The sequence below is a fragment of the Lactuca serriola genome, chromosome 4, assembly GCF_051521515.1.
Source record: "Lactuca serriola cultivar US96UC23 chromosome 4, Lser_US96UC23_V15, whole genome shotgun sequence".
Lineage (NCBI taxonomy): Eukaryota > Viridiplantae > Streptophyta > Magnoliopsida > Asterales > Asteraceae > Lactuca > Lactuca serriola.
In genome coordinates this window covers 48,633,235-48,650,497 of record NC_136411.1, presented here as the reverse complement: position 1 = coordinate 48,650,497, position 17,263 = coordinate 48,633,235, and the positions used below count along the sequence as shown (strand labels likewise).

Sequence of the window (17,263 nt, the reverse complement as noted above, 5' to 3'; positions counted from 1 at the left end):
TTTGACGTAGTCAACTCGACGGACAGAACGGTAGTGTTGTTGGCTAGCTTGATTCTAGATAAAACGACCACGTTTCCTCCACATACCCCTCTTGTGGCCCGTTTCCTGCCATTTGGCATCTATAGATTCACCTGTTTTTAAAAGTTGTATTATTTTTTATTTTTATAGTATGCTAAAAATAGAAAAGAAAAGGAAAAAATATTCACTAAAATTACCAAATGCCACATTAAGGTGGCTGATGACTTTAAAGAAACATTTAAAATAGTGTTCGGGATTTATAAGATTCTTTACTTTGAAACAATCCGCCGTTATTTAAAATTAAAAAATTGAAAAATAATAGTATTATACCAAGACAATCATATATTTTGTTTTTTATTATAAAATGACCATCTGTTTCGTTAAAATCCACTCTTGCAAAAGTGTGATACTTTTTTTTCTAACAAAAACTAATCTTCATTCATTTATTTGGGCAACATATTTTATGTTTAATCAACAGACAATCACTAATAACACCTTATGTGTTCGCAAAATAAATATAAACTTTTGAGTATTTATAATCTAACCATGGATTTGGTTTTGGATATTACTGTCGTAAAAATCACTTTATTTTCTCAAACAACATGAAATTATTAACAAAAGAAAGAGTTGGCGATGAAGATTGAAGAATGTCACCCGATACCGCCAATTATATCCAAGCAAATTGTTAACTACATATTCAATTAATATATGTAATCGTTAATAAACTTTATTTAGTAACTTTTAAGACAATCTTTTTTACATGATCAGATGATTAGAACAATCAAAACTATCTAACTGAGCTAGATCATGTTTATCATAGCTCCCGAAATAACTACCATCCATTAAATGAATATTATGTGTTGATTTTATATTTTCATCAACTTCAACCTTGTTTGTTTGTTTGTTTTTGCTTAGTGATATAGGGAATGAACACAAATAGTTCAACAGATCCCTAAAGAGAAAATACAGAAACGAAGTTGATTCAACACAACATTTTTTGTCATATACACAAAAATGATATGCTTTTTTAGCAAATCACTTACATTACCATAGCCTAGAATCTAGGAAAAGGTTGCAACAACAATGAATAGATAAATAACTACAATTATAAGAATCCTGATTTTAAATACAATAAAAGGCAGAATACCATAAGATATGATAGATATATGTATATCCCTCAGAATGCCTATTATCAGCCTGACATGTAGTTGTGAAATTGTGATTCCTCTACCTTATGCTTATAGGAAGCAGAAGGGAGCACCACATTTCCAATAACATGTACACATTCAGATTACTAAATATTTCATCATGGGGATGTTGAAATAATTACATGATTAGGTCAACAAAATGGAAGCAAATATAAAAAGGAAAGTATGCATATGCTCTTGTTATGCTAAACCGAAGCATATAAATTGCAGCAAAAAGATGCCTGTGAAAGAAAACAAAACACCTTCTCAACACAAAATAATCTCAATCATGGATTTTATTTTGAATACCAAAAACAAAATGTTTATTTTAATTCAAAACAGAGAATTGATGCCCCTGAGTTAACTCCGATGCAATAATCTTAATTTTCTTTTTCAAACAGCTACATGTTCTGTTCGACAACGCACAGAAGAATCCCCACAAAGACAAGTAATGAAAACATTTCAAATCGATCGAAGATTATGGAGAGGTAAGAAAGTGAAGAATGTTATCAGAATTTATCAAAAAAATATCGATTCCATTCCGAGCTTTGTATAAATAGAGATTCATACACAGATAACTGGATATTACCGCATCCAGGAATCAATGTCCTGAACAGACTCGCAAGGCTACATGAGCCTTCGGTGCTCTGTTATGGAGTCTGCGACAGGAAGAACCGGTTTCGGCGACGGAATCTCTAGGGTTTAGTTGTGCTCGAGGGTTCAGGAAGCGTGTAGCGTTTTAAGCAAAACAAAATTACATAGATGGTCCCTGTATTTTTTTTCATTTTCCATTTTAGTCCATCCGTCCACCTTCATCGCTTTCTGTATCATGATATCCCAAAGCCTCCGACCACCACCTTTTCTCCCATGGCACCCCTTATCAAATCAAACACCATCAATACCTCTTCCCTTCCCACCCTCTTCAATCACCACTCATCACTGTCATTTTTAGTTTCTTATTTATACACCAAAAGTAGTTCAGAAAAACTAACATAGACAAGCATATCATACCTTGTTCAGTAGTCTAACAAAACCAACATTCCTAAAAAACAAATCGATGAACCATTACACATCCATATCTTCACCAGGTTAAACCTAGTTGAACTCATATTAAACAAATCGGGAACCACATTAAAGGGAACTCAAAATCTATGTTAAGCAATTGAAAATAAGATGCAAAATCGAAATCGAACCATATCATATTTGGATGTTTATCTCTACACTAAAATCGAACAATATCAAATTCACAGCGACGAAGAGGGTGGAACTGGTGGTTCGAACCTTATCGGTTTCAATTTATGATCTTTACTTCTAAATAGGTTGTGATGGTGAGTTTCCGTTTTTAGTCTTTACTTCTAATTACAATGGCGAATGGAGTTTTTCCGTCGATGAGTGATTTAAGGAAGAATGGGAATTTGAAACTAGAAAGGGAAGAGTCGTCGGTGATTGGAAGAAGGGATGGAGTTAAAGGGCAACAGTGGGTCTTCTTACGGATAGACCACTCACCTTTTGAGTTATTATATTTAGTTCGTCTTTACATTTTTTATAGATTAATCATAATGTTTAATTTTTATCAAGTAGATTTAACAATGGTGTTTTACCCCTATAATTCGTATAAGAAACAAACATTACAAATTCAAAAAAGAAACAAATAGACATATCTGATAATACCATTGTATTAAATTGTATATATCACTTATAGAGTATGAATATGTATGTGTACATTGGAATCATATTAAGATACTACGAAACCATATATAACATATAAATGTCAAGAGAAACTTCTCATACCATCATGTATGTATAGTTATTTTTTACTCTAAAACACTCACAAATTAGTTTCTTCCTGAATTTGCTCTTGATTAAAAAGCACAAAACAAAAAGGTATAAGTATATATTAAGAAATCATCCATTTTAAAAAGGGTCAACAGGAAAAATACCGAGAAATCTAGTCCTACACTAACTAACCTCTATCACAAAGAAAGCATGGAAACCATATGGAACTCTATGGGGGCAATGGAACAACTGTTTCTGAACCATATCTACCAGGGCCAAGATCGTAAATTCCCAAAACATTTCCTCCAATTTCAAGCTTTGTTTTTCCGGTTTCAGGCTCTTCATGTAAATCAAATTTCACAATTCATGTAACCTTTTTAATGCTATCTTCAGTACACATATCGTTGTTTCCTGGAGTAAAGGGTAAAAAAGTCATTTTACTTCGAATAGTGACTAAAATCATTAAAAATGTAAAATAATAATAAGTTAGTGACCGACCTACCAGTGTAACACTTGTTGACTCTAGAAAAGTCAGCTGCTGACTCGGATAACTTTTTTCGAGAAGCAATACCGGTTTCCATGTTGAATCTCATCTCATTTGACAAATAAAAATTATTTTAATCATGATAAAAATTACTATTACGCCCCTAAAGGTTGGTTGGTAGAAACTTATAGTTCATAAGCGAAATTATCAAGCATTTCCTTAACACCTCCTCCAACCATATCCAAATTTGGATTCTGAAGGCGGCATGTGATTAAAACAACTTCGTCTCCTTCCTCCCATGCATTGGTTGGTAAAGAGGGAGAGAGAGGGGTAAAAAGGGAAAGAGATTCTTCAAGAAAGGGTAGAATAGGGAAACGTACCATTGTGAAAATGAAGCAATTTGGAAGCTCAAACCATTTAATTTGGAGCTCGTTCTTTTCATAACTTGGAAGGATTCCAAATTGAGTTTTCAATCAAATGTGAAATCATCACCATGTGTTCCTTGTCCAACAACTTCTTACCGCGAAGTCAAGTGTGTATACAACGAGTTCCTTGTGTAACATCCGGTCTTAAGGTATGTTTTATTTTAATTTAAGATTTGACTTTAAGGAGTCGCCACGTCACGGGAATGATGGCCACGACATGGCGATACATTTTTTGGTTGCGGGTCTTTTTGACTCGCCACAACGTGGCAAGGAAGGCCACGGCGTGATCGTGGCTGACATCTTAAACCCTAATTATCCAGGTTTTGCACCTTATTTAAAAGAATTAGGAGACTAGGGTTTGCTTACCCTCAACCTCCACCATCATCTTTAACTCAAAAGAAACCCAAATTCCTTTTCCTCTGTTGTTGAAGCTTTCTTGAGTGCTTTTGAGAGTTTTGAAGGAAGAAGCAAGAAGGATTTAGCCAATGATCAACAAGAAAGCCTCCATCTCCCTTCCTAGCTCTATTTTGGACCCTTGTAAGTGCTCAAGGCTCCGCCTCTTTTATGATAGAGTGCTAGATCTTGTATTTTGTCTCAATTTCTTATTGGTCTTGTTAGATAGGATGGTGAGATTTCATAAAGGTTGCAACTTTATGGATTTCTAGATCATTTGGATTAGTTCATGATTTGGATTTAGAGTTTGGTGGGTTGTTTAAGCCATGCATAAGATTTTGGTCATAAACCCCAAATTTGACCTAAGTTAAGTCCAAGACATGCATTGGACATGCATGTTTAAAAAGCACCAATCTTTAGGTTGGTTTTAGTGTTATAAGCTCTTCCAGAGCAAATGGGCTTGAGACTTAAGGGATTAAGTGATTCTTGATTCAGCTCATGCCATGGTTGTGCTTTATGGACCTAAGACTTGAGATCTAGACCTCTTGGTGAGTCTTAAGGGAAAAAGTTGGAAACTTTATCAATTTAGACAATAATAATGATTAGATTTGGACCTTGGAACCTTTAGGATTGGAGGATTCGACTTAACCCATTAAGATACTTGGAACCCAGTGCCCACGGCGTGGCCTAAGTTGCCACATCGTGGCGACTGGGGAAAACACGTCTATTTTGTCATTGGAGGGCCACGACGTGGCCAAGGATGGCCACGACGTGGAGAGTCAACCTTGACCATTGACTTTGACATTTAACTTGCGTTGACTTTTGGTCAAACCCCTAGTTTTGGAAGAGAAACTAAGGTTGTAGTTTGTATGGCTATACATGTGGGTTGTAGCACCTGCACTCATAGCAGTAGGAGCAGTAGCAGTTAATCATTATTTGTTAGGTGAGTCTCTTCACTATACTTGTGGGTGTCGGCCCACTGAATTATGTATATAGGATGATAGTTCTCTTTGTGACACTTGTTGATATGCTTGTTTGTGCTTGTTGTCTTTGTGACTCTTGTTGATATGATTGTATGCTTAGCTATATGGGTAAAATAGACCCAATACTGGTTGAAAGATCCCTAGTACCGGTTGAAAGATACTGAAGCGGGTGAAATAGACTCAGTACAGTTGAAAGATACCGAAGGGGTGAAATACACCCAATTTAGTTTCGAGATTTTATGTATTTTTGGTATGGGGTATTTTGGGGGAACTCACTAACATTTGTGCTTACAGTTTTATGTTTATGGTTTCATGTACTTCTAGTTTAAAATGGAAAGGTCTGACATGATCGCACCGCATCCACCAACATTCCGCATTTTATGACATGATTTTTACTCTGATAACTATTTTATACATTATTACATTTTGATGGATTTGCAATGAGTGAATGATGTTTCTGTTGGTTTTAAAATGAAATTTTCACATAGCAATTTTTGGGAAGTTACACCTTGTCCAACAACTTCTTGTTGTGAAGACAACTCATGCATTTCTGAGCACATATATCTAATAGCAACTTGTTATGCGCCCTAATATTGACCATATCTTGAACCAAAGTCTCATATACCCGGACCGCAGATCCCTATGACCCATTCTTCTAAAATCATAAACTCGAACATATATATGAACCTCCAAGCAGAATATCTAGTTCTCACTCACTTAGGGTTTGACTATCACCAAATGACGTTGCAAACAAACCATATATTGAATCGAATCAACTAAGTACATACCATCCCTGACTCTTGGAATGTATAACACAACATACTACGGTCTTCCAGATAAACACCAAGCAAACTCAAAGAGATTCCGAATCTCAGATGGAGACCTCGAAAACTTCCCAATCATAACCGCCTCTAACCTCAAGAATCTGATGCAGATGCACAAGCAATAATTTTGACAGTCCATTCATAGCCCCGATTTGTTATTTAGAAACAAATGGACTACCACACACCTCGTCTATAAATCCCCAACCATCAATTCATCACAAGAATCATTCATAAATATAAGAGGCATCATTCTCATAGTCGGGATACATTAGAGACAACAAAAGTTGTCATTCTCGATTTACTTCCCCGGTCACTTGAAACAATCAACTAGCACCCGGCCTAACCATATTCAAGGAAGCAGACCCTTGATCTCATCCCAAGGCAAACCTACCACAACAATCCTCTTGTGCATTCATACACTGCCATACTTTTTGCCAAAACCGCAACTATCTAGCCTTATGTTGGGTCTACCTCCCAACTTTGAAAATCACATGTCTGCTCTATCTTTCCTTCGAATGCAGAAAGATGGAAGTGCATAACCCCCGTCGGAGATAGTGACATCCCAATCCATCTCCCAATCACCCAGCATCCGACAGCAATCCTCGATCTGATCATCACAATCGCTTCCTTCTTGAGTCCCACGACTCAATTAGCACTACCTCGAGCAAGGACGTCGAGACCTCAAAATCAACTAACTCACCTAGGTCTGCACCATTCAAAACCCAGGCTGACATGACCGCTAAGGCCCCAACAATTCACCAAACCCATCCTCAATCTGAACAACCATAACCGATAAGCACGGAAACACACTGCAGTGGATCTTGGTGCCAAACCATATAATCTACCTTCAATCAGCTCCTTAGAATCCCTGAAATCCTCTTCGATTCGAGTACAGATCATGTGATTTCAGTAGTACGGGCCTAATACTACCTTCCACACACACACACACACACACACACACACATATATATATATATATATATATATATATATATCTACTTTCCTCAGGAATCGTTCTGGATCCTCTAAGTAACTACTCATGACTACTAGCGTCCGATCCAATCACATATACCCGCTCTTAACAAATATACACTGCTAAACAGCGCATTAATTCCTTTAGGGCACTTCCTAAACTCTCCCAGGATTCGTACCTCACCTTTCCATTAACTGCTGGATAACCTCTACTAATATCAGTTAACTACCTCATGAATACAATTACATGCAACCAAACTTATATAATCTTTTGAATAAAAGAACCAACCCTACAACGTTAGACTCAAACGAGAGCTATGCAATAGGGCAAAATCAATCATTCTAGAATTATTTAACCTTTGTAGCATGTAACTTAACATATTTATTTAATAGTTAGCTCACATCAATATAGGTCCCACAAAGCACAAAGCAATCATCATTCGGACAGTAATACTCTAAATGCCATAAAACATAAAAATGAATCCTCCAACTAACTTGATTCTGTGATGCTAGGAACTTCTACCAACACTGTTGGTTGCCTTATGCATGCAAATTATACACAAAATGGGATCACATAGACTGTCAAATGAATAATTTTACCCTGAGCCCACAACCAAACAAGGAATGAGAAATAAGGCCAAATCAGTCATTCTAGGGCTATATGATCCTATCTGTATTATAATTTTTAAAGCATACACTTAGCAATCAATTCCACCAACATAGATTCCAAATGTGTCATAACATCCAATTCCTCCTAGGCTACAAAGCATTACAAATCAGGCCATTTTATCCAATATTTGAAATACATGCTAACATGTTGTTCCAAAAGCTCAATCAACAGTCATATATATATACATCTCTCCTAGCATTCTATCTTGTAATCCTAAGCAAATCCTTAGCCCTAATCTAGCACGCAATTCTCATATATTCATACCAAAACAATAAGCATAACACATGTATGGGTATTTTGGGAAATATTTACTTGAGTTCGGCTAATTGCACGCATCACAACCCTTTTCTTTGTAGAAACATTTTTAGAAAAACTATTTTATTTTTAAAAAGTTTACCAATTCCTTAGTTTAAGTTCAGCCACACCCGAGGGTGTGCCCGAATCCCTTAAACAAAGGCTCTAATACCAACTTGCAACGTCCCAAGAATACCAAGTAAAATTTTCATTTTTAAATAAGTCAAACCATTCATTCATTAACTCAAATACAATCATAATAAAAAGTATTCTCAAAACATCAGAGTAATTCGTAAACATTCAATGCAGAATAAATCTCCAAGGGTTGCAGTGCGATCAATCCGGACCCTTCCTTTTTGAACCAGAAGTTTTTGATAAAGTTTTTGATTTTTTCCATTAGGATGGTCCATACAACCAATATCTAGTCTTTAAGTCTCCAAAAGACCAAAAACACATCTTTCTCAACTTAATCCATTAAGTCCATGTCTCCAACCTTCATATTTGAATCAATGTGATGTTTAGATAGATAAAGTTTCCAACTTTATCCATAACAAAGTCACAAACTTTCAAGATCTAAACTTTATGCACTAAAATTACCAAAAAGTATTAAATATGACAAACGACTAGATATATGAAACCAATGAGCAAGTTAGAAGCTTTTTACTCACAATGTTCCACGAATTATGTAATCTTGTTGGAGCTATACTTGAAATTTTCTTCCATTTACTTTGCCACCACCTTGCTCTTCAAGATTCAACCTTCCAATGGATATATAAGCTCATAAATGATTTCAAGTCACAAAAACAAGTGAGAGAAGGCTAGGTTCTCAAGGAATGATCTAAGATGATGGAGGCTGGTAATGAGAGGGGTTCCCATAAGTTAGAGCCCTTAAATAGGGCTCAAAACTGAAGATTTAGGGTTTTGATCTGCCCAAATTACACCTTGCATAACTTAAATTACGCCCAACATAATTCATTAAAACCATTTACGCACAACATAACCCAAAAGTTTCCAATTTCCACTTCAAATTCAAACAACCATAACTTATTCGTTTCAACTCCATTTTCAACGTTCTTTATATGCACGGAAAGGTATTGAAGAGCCTAATATCCTATCTAGCTAATTTTGACTTAAAACATACTGAACTACATTCCTTGATTCATGAAAGAAGTCCGAAACATCACTTTTCCATTTTACCCCTTGACTCCAAAACACAACCAAGGGGTTTGATCTCATAATCAATATTATCAACATCCACTATGGTCTAAACCATGTTCCCTGGAAGCCCAAGACCTTTACTTGATCCATTTATTACCCACAACCCCAAAATAAGAAGCTTCTCGAAATAGGATGTTACACTCTCCCCCGCTTAAAATGGATTTTGTCCTCAAAATTCGTCTTGGTTAGGATCTCTAAAAACAACACCAACACATTCCATAAGCTTCCTCTAACCACTTCGAAATCAACGTGTCTTATAAATAAAACTCGAGAGACCACTCTGAAACCCACAACTGCCAAAAAACAACCTAAAAACTTGAAAATACTCAACCGCAACAAATATCTTTTTTTCCTTAATTTTAAGACCCAACTTCCAGTGAGAACCACTCAAACCAGAAACTCTCAAAACTACAACCACAAACGAACTCCATCAATATACTTCTCGGAACCGAGAACCCATCAGTATAAACTTCAGAAACCATACCCTAAGTCTGATGATTATCCGTTTGTCGTACCTACCCCTAGTTCCCTGACTAGGAACACCACCAATCCATGCAGAAAGAATACTCAAGACATCCCGATCATGAATTTTACCCAACCCCCAAACCGGAAATTGTGCCAAAACATTAAATACACACTTGACTTCCTGAAAAGTCATCACCAACCCATTTCTCCCACGAGCATAATGATGGTCAATCCAAGAATCTCACGTTGCATCTGAATCCATCATCGGCCTAGGTGTATATCCACCTAAAAAATCACTCGATACATTTACAACAAACTTCATGACTCGAGATATCAAAACTGACACCCAACATTGGTAACCAACTTATAATAGACAACCCGCAAGAAAATGGGGTTCATAATGCAAATATTTAGTAAGGGGCTTCTCATGCACCATTAATACTCCCAATAAAAATTTATTGTCCACATGATCCAAATCGGCTGGTCACTAAGGTGTTGTTTGTTTTTTTTTTTTAAGAAAACTACTTTAGACCACTTATTGCTGCACCGCGCAGCACTTGGCCCTTCGCAGCTGTTTGTTTTTCAGGAGACTTCTGACTTAAAAACTGTTGCGCGTGTGCTGCATGGCGCAACACTAAACCAACTGCTTCAAACCTCTTCACGCCTTATTTTAACTTACTGCAGCAGTCTGCAGACATTAAAAAACAAACATACTTTTTATTACATGTTGCAGCTGTTTGTTCCACCTCTTCTGCTACAGAGGATTGTAGAGGTGGTCCGCAGACTTCACGTAAGTCATCTAACTCCTAATTAATGCACTAACACCCGAACATGCCAATAAGACCAATGACCCGAGACCTAAGAGTCATAATCAAATGACTACCGAGTCCCACCCATATGAATCATACAACCGCAGGTTCACGATACATCATGAGACTTTCTAACCACTAAAATGATAGGCTCACGGTACAACGTTGATCTTACCATCATTTCATAACTAGCTTGAAGACTCATGACCAATACCATAGGGGCCTAAATATACACAACCATCAACCCATCGACTTACAGGAACCCAATCAACATCCCTCTTAATACTAACCAAACACTACAAACAGAGAATGGGATAAGTTGTTGCACTCTTATTCCAATTCAAGAGATATAAACCAAATAAGAACAATGCTAATAACCTGAGCCAAGTGCTCTTTTTCTATCTTGTTCAGTCCACATACACCTCTCATGAAAATATCTAATGAACTTACCAAAATACACACCCTTAAGAGAACCCATAACCAACCATGGATCTACTGCATTCCCATTTCCTCACAACCTTACCCAAAGGCTGAAGTACCAGTAGATCTAAAGAAATGAAAAACCTCAAACATTAACAGAAACATCCTGATAAATGACTAAAACAAGATCCATACCTTGACTGAAACTGAACAGATTTCACAATTACTTAACTAGCTCAATAAAACTTCCAAGTTTATCCACAAAATGCTGCTAGAACCTTGGTCAGATCAATCTAAATACTAACCCTGCCGATACGACATGCCAAAATTGGATTCTGCGAAAATCCATAGCCACACATGAAAACAAAACATCGCTTCGACATCCGAATTCCTAGTAACCAAGGATAGTTGCCAAACCCAAGTCTGATACGAACAATACTTTCATAATCAACATTTGAGGGTACCCATACCCATACATCAAAAGGTACAATGTATAGATTTTGAAGATAGGTGTACGTACCCATTGAGTTCCACTGATAAAGCTCGAAACTTTCAAAGAAACTCAACTATTGATGATGAACAAAGCGACCAACGATCGAGAATGCATTAACAACTAATACACTGATCTAATACACTACTGAACAAAGCCCATGTGGAACAACACATACCAAAGTATGAAGTTGATTAACCGATCAATAACTCCCCAACCTAGACTATAGATAACAATCTATACAACAAGATGACAAATCCCTCCAAAATCGATACTCAACCTGAGTGACCTAAACGCCTCATGACCCTATCATCGACGATCCCGAAAGAAACCACCGGATACAACGATCTCCTTGTCCAACAACTTCTTTCTGTGAAGACAACTCATGCATTCCTGATCACATATATCTAATAGAAACTTGCTCTGCGCCCCAGTCTTGATCATATTTTGAACCAAAGTCTCGTATACCCGGGTTGCGGATCCCTATGACCCATTCTTCCGAAATCATAAACTCGAACATATTGATGATACTCCAAGAAGAATACCTATTTCTCCCCCACTTAGGGTTTGAACTATCACCAACTGATGTTGCAAGCAAACCATATCTCGAATTGGCTCAACCACGTACATACCATCCCTGACTCTTGGAATGTATAACACAACGCAAGATGGTCTTCCAGATAAAGACTAACCAAACTTAAAGAGATTCTGAATCTCAGATGGAGACCTCAGAAACTACCAAATCATAACCGCCACTAACTTCAAGGATCCCATGCAGATGCACAAGCAATAATTCTGACAGTCCATTCATAGACCTGATTCTCTATTTAGAAACAAATGGACTACCACACACCTTGTCTACAAATCCCTAACCATAAATTCATCACGAGAATCATTCACAAATACAAGATGCATCATTCTCATAGTCGGGATACATCAGAGATAAGGATTTTATTTTGGAGTCAAAAGGTTTGTGTTTTGGAGTCAAAGGGTAAAATGGGAAAAGTGATTTTTCGGACTTCTTCCATGAATTAAGGATTTTATTTTGGTATGTTTTAAGTCAAAATTAATTGGATAGAATTGTGGGGCTCGTCGTTACCTTTCCGTGGATATAAAGAACGCTGAAAACGAAATTGAAACGAAGAAGTTATGGTTGTTTCAACTTGAAGTGGAATTTGGGGACTTTTGAATTATACATAGTGTAACTAAAAGTTATGCATGGTGTAACTTGCTGATTTTGGATGCATGCTTAATGAATTACGCAGGGCGTAACTTATGCTACGTAGGGCGTAACTTATGTTACACAAGGCGTAATCTAGGCATATCAAAACACTAAATCTTCGGTTTTGATCCCTATTTAAGGGCTTTAACGTATGGGAAACCCTCTCATGACCAGCCTTCATAACCTTAGACCATTCCTTGAGAAACCCTGGCCTCCTCTCACTTATTTTGAGCCTTGGCATCATTTATGAGCTTATTATCTCCATTGGAATGTGAAATTTTAAAGAACAAGGTGGTGGCAAAGTGTATGGAACAAGGTTTCAAGTATAGATCCAACAAGTTTGCCTCATTTCTGTACCATTGAAGGTAAAAAGCTTCAAACTTGCTCTTTGGATTCATATATCTTGTTATTTATCTTTTTGGCTACTTTTTGGTCCTTTGAGCTTGTGTTTTGGGAGTTGAAAGAACTCCAACACCTTTTGAGCTATATGGAACACTCTTGGGACTTGTTGGACTTTGAAATTTGTGCTTTGGTGCTTGTTCATTAAGCCATGCAAGTTGTGTTAACATTTTTGGTCATTTTAGTGCATAAAGTTTAGTTCTTGAAAGTTTGTGACCTTTTTATGGATAAAGTTGGAAACTTTATCCATCTAAACATCATAATAATTCAGATCTGAAGGTTGGAGACTTGGACTTAATGGATTAAGTTGAGAAATATGCAGTTTTGGTCCCTTTGAGACTTCAAGATTGTATCTTGGTTGTTTGGATCATTGTAATGGATAAGTTGGAAACTTTATCCATTATAGAGTTATTAGGAACCAGATTTGAGAGTTGGACGTTTGGTCTTAAGGTATTAAGACCTTATCATGAAAGTTGGAAAAACATGAGTACGCCGGGGTAAACCTGGCTACGCAGCGCGTAGCTTGGTCTGGTCCCATTTCTGGATTAAGACTCTACACCTAACGTAGAGCTAAGATATGCAACGTGCAAGGCAACTGAAGGTTGAGTGTTGACTTTTTGACCAAATTGACTTTTGGTCAACTGTGAGGGGGTTTAGACTTGAAAGGGAAAAATGGTCTTTTGCCCAAATGAGGATTTGTCATGGTATTTAGACTTGTTGGGCGGGGTCTAGCTTTGAAGGGATAAAATGGTCTTTTACCCTAGAGAGTGAGAGAATATGATTAAGACCCTTGTTTATGGATTACCGCCTTAATTGTTAATTAGGGTTTAGTTTTGGATATGTATATTGTGAGGAGTTCTAATGCCAGCAGCTTGTGTGTGTGGGTTTATCAGTCACCGATTCAAGTGAGTCTTCTCACAGTGTGTCACACCCCCGAACCAGACGGCGGAATCGTCCGGGGGCTGTCGTGACTCAATTGAATACCACAACGTTGTATATATATGAAACCAAACAATAATCGTCACCATTCATCAACATAGTACAACCAGTAGTGTTTTCATGACATACATTACTTAAGATATTACATTTCCAAAAATTAATATTGTTTGGTTCATTCAAAAATAAACTGCAACCGTCACTGAGCATGATTTCCCTTGATTCACTGGTTCCCTGAGAATACAAGTATTTTGGAAAAACGTCAACATATGAAATGTTGGTGAGTTCATAAGTAGTGTTTGAAATCGAATGTTTATATTGTTTGAAAAACCACCAGAAAATCCGATATTTTCTGAAAAGAAAAGCTTTCAAAAACGTTTGTGAAGATCCATAGGTATGCTTGTTTGTTTCTATACTTGTAAAAAAAATGTTCGTTGAAGATGTATGCGTTTCAAATCTGTATGTAATGAAAACCCTAGGGAAACCCGATGTTCCCCTAGTTCTTTTGAAATCCCTTGAGTTGCGTTGAAAACATTATGAAAATAGCAGTATCGGTCCCAAGCGACGTTGGAAGGTTCTCGAGCATTGATTATTTACTACAAACCCGCATTACACAAACGCCCAGTTTGTAGTTATACTAACGAACCCGAAGGCGTCGTCCGTACTAATCACGTTATCCAATCGCCCGGACTATGTGTAGTCCCACATCCGAAGAGAAAGAGGTCACGAAGACCCCGGTAACTCTATTAACCGGCTGGGGAAAATATGCGTGCGAGGGGTCCCCGACCCGCCTCGTAAAATGTGTAGACTTTTCTAGCAATACCATGGACCCTTGGGGACCAGTGGTACAAGCCATTGAAAGTCACCCTACGTTGTGCCAAGTCGGTAAAACTCAACACTTCGTAGAAAAAAAATGTCTTCGGGCCTTAAGATCAGGTCATTGGGCTAGCTAGGCCCAACAAACAAGATTTTACACTTTTGGGGCCCGAAGATGGTGCGTAGACGTCTGTGCACACTCGTATGTATATGTATTACCAATCGTTATTTGTATGTATCAAAGAGTTAGTAGTTGTAGATTTCCATTGGCTCGAGACCGAGCCAATTCGTTTAGCAACGACTTTTGGTATTGTAATGAGTCGTATTTCGTTGATAGTCGAGGTGTCATTATTTGATCAAATTGTACACATTGAATCAGCCTTGAAATATTTCTGTTTTCAGCCCCTCATTATTTGTAAAATTTACATTTTCAACCCTTTTATTTAAATATTTCCCGGTTTGGTCCTTAAACTATTTTTCTTGACATTTTAACACCAAAAATTATTGAAATTAATATTTTCCAGCATATTTTTCAAAGAAACAGTTTAAGTCCCTGAAAATGCAGTTTTTCTCGGTTTTAGCCCATCTTTTCGCAATTTTGACAATTTTGGCCCAAAATGGAAAATTTTTGCAACTTTGGTCCTTTTTAAATTTAAAAAGCATTTTAAACCTTTGAAAAGGGTTTGGGACACTTATAGTCCACTGTTTTACAGAATTTCACAGTTTTGGCCCTTCAAAACAGAAAAATTCGCATAATGGGCCTTATTGGGCCGAAATTTTCATTTTTAGCCCAATAGGCTTGAAATTTATGTTTTTAATCCATTAATTGAATAGAATTCCAGAAATAGTTTTATGAAAACTGTTTTGGCACATTCCAACCATCAGAATCTGTAAAATGTCAATTTGGGCCCTTAATTTTGTATTTTTCACATTTTTGGCCCAAAATGTGTGTTTTTAGCTTAAAGAAAATTGTTGCTAACCACTTGGCTATTTATCTAGTATCACTTATTATGTAGGAACATATTTGAAGCTAATATCATAAAACATGAGTTATATCTCGGTTTTGAGGGGTTTAATGGCTAGATCCAACATTAAAACACATATAAGCATACATATAAGCATGGAAATCATACAAGGCATACAAATACATATAGATCTACACTTTCACTTGTATTCCCCCCCACAAAAACTCTTAAAAACAGAAAATAGGGGTATGAATCTCACCTTGAGTGGGTAGTTTCGGTTCTTGAAGAAAAATTGGAAGAAATGAAGTGATTTTTGGCCCTTGCACTCCTTGATGAACTTTTCGAGATTATGGGGTTTCTAAAGTGCAAGATCACGGTTTTTACATGGATTAGGAAGAGATTTTGATAACAAAAGAATTTAAACCATAGATCTATGCATAATCTTACCTTAGATGATGATTTACTTGCAAAATCCTCTTGGAAAGTCCCTAAATTTCGAGATTTTTGGAGAGGGGAGGGAAGGAGAGTTCTTTGAGTGTTCTAGAGAGAAAGTTGAGATATTTTGGTGTGTGTGATGATGCTTGGCCGAGAGCAAGGAGAGAAGAGAGAAAGAAGTGACTCTTGAAGTGATACATGCATGGAGGTATGTGATATGTGCCTAGAAATCCATTAGATAATAGTGAGGTGGCAACCAAAGTCAACCTCCCTTGGATTTGGGCCTTGGGCCGAGAATATGAAGGGGAGAGAGGAAAGTTTGGGCTTTTGCCCCTAAGTCCAACATTAGAGGTAGTTTAGGGTGTTTATTGGACTTATAAAATAAAATTGTGATTTTTATGCTTTATTAAGCTAGGTTAGGTTAAATTATGGGTCAAACTTGTGTTTTATTTCCTTCTAGGTTCTACCTAGCCCAAAATATTGGAATAAACGAATGTGGGTCCAATTAGAGCCCAATTAGGGTCCTAAGCCCATGATAGTCTAATTGGAAGCTTATTGGTTCATTTGGATCCAATAAGGAAGTCTTAGTCCAAAATGGACTTAACCAAAACTTCTAGGGTCTCCAATTGTTTGATGACTATTTATAGTACTTGTATCTTGTATTTGGTTAGAGTTTTTGATTCACATTAATTTGAATGTATAGATTACATAGCTTAAAATTCACAGTTGTGACATCATCCCCCCGTTAAAGGGAATTTCGTCCCGAAATTCTGTTTGAAAGCCAGATTTGAGAATGCTAGAATAGGTGGGGGTACTTCTGCTTCATTTGATCTTCGCGTTCCCACGTGAACTCTGGCCCACGCTTTGCGTTCCACCGTACCTTCACGATCGGGATGCGACTCTGCTTAGTACGCTTCACCTCTCTGTCCATGATTTCGATTGGCTCTTCGACGAACAGGAGATTCTCATTGATTTCGATTTCGTCAAGAGGAATGACGAGAGTTTCATCTGATAGGCACTTTTTCAGATTAGAAACATGAAACACGGGGTGTACACCGTTTA

The 17,263-nt window shown here is 37.1% G+C and overlaps 1 protein-coding gene and 1 long non-coding RNA gene across 2 annotated transcripts; both read right to left on the bottom strand.

Moving 5' to 3' along the window:
* Nucleotides 1–999: 999 nt before the first annotated feature.
* LOC145101524 (uncharacterized) lies at nt 1,000–2,698 on the bottom strand. The gene is made up of 2 exons (XR_013705695.1): nt 2,217–2,698; nt 1,000–2,144 (listed from the first exon to the last, which is right to left on the bottom strand). It is a non-coding gene; the product is annotated as an uncharacterized LOC145101524 (long non-coding RNA).
* A 512-nt stretch (nt 2,699–3,210) lies between these two features.
* Nucleotides 3,211–3,926, bottom strand: LOC145098338 (carotenoid 9,10(9',10')-cleavage dioxygenase 1-like; the record flags this gene model as incomplete). The annotated part of the gene is given in 5 exon segments (XM_079035977.1): nt 3,211–3,373; nt 3,375–3,392; nt 3,480–3,579; nt 3,653–3,772; nt 3,845–3,926. Coding segments are annotated over 5 exon segments (483 nt in total), but the record flags the coding sequence as incomplete, so codon positions are not given.
* Nucleotides 3,927–17,263: the final 13,337 nt, after the last annotated feature.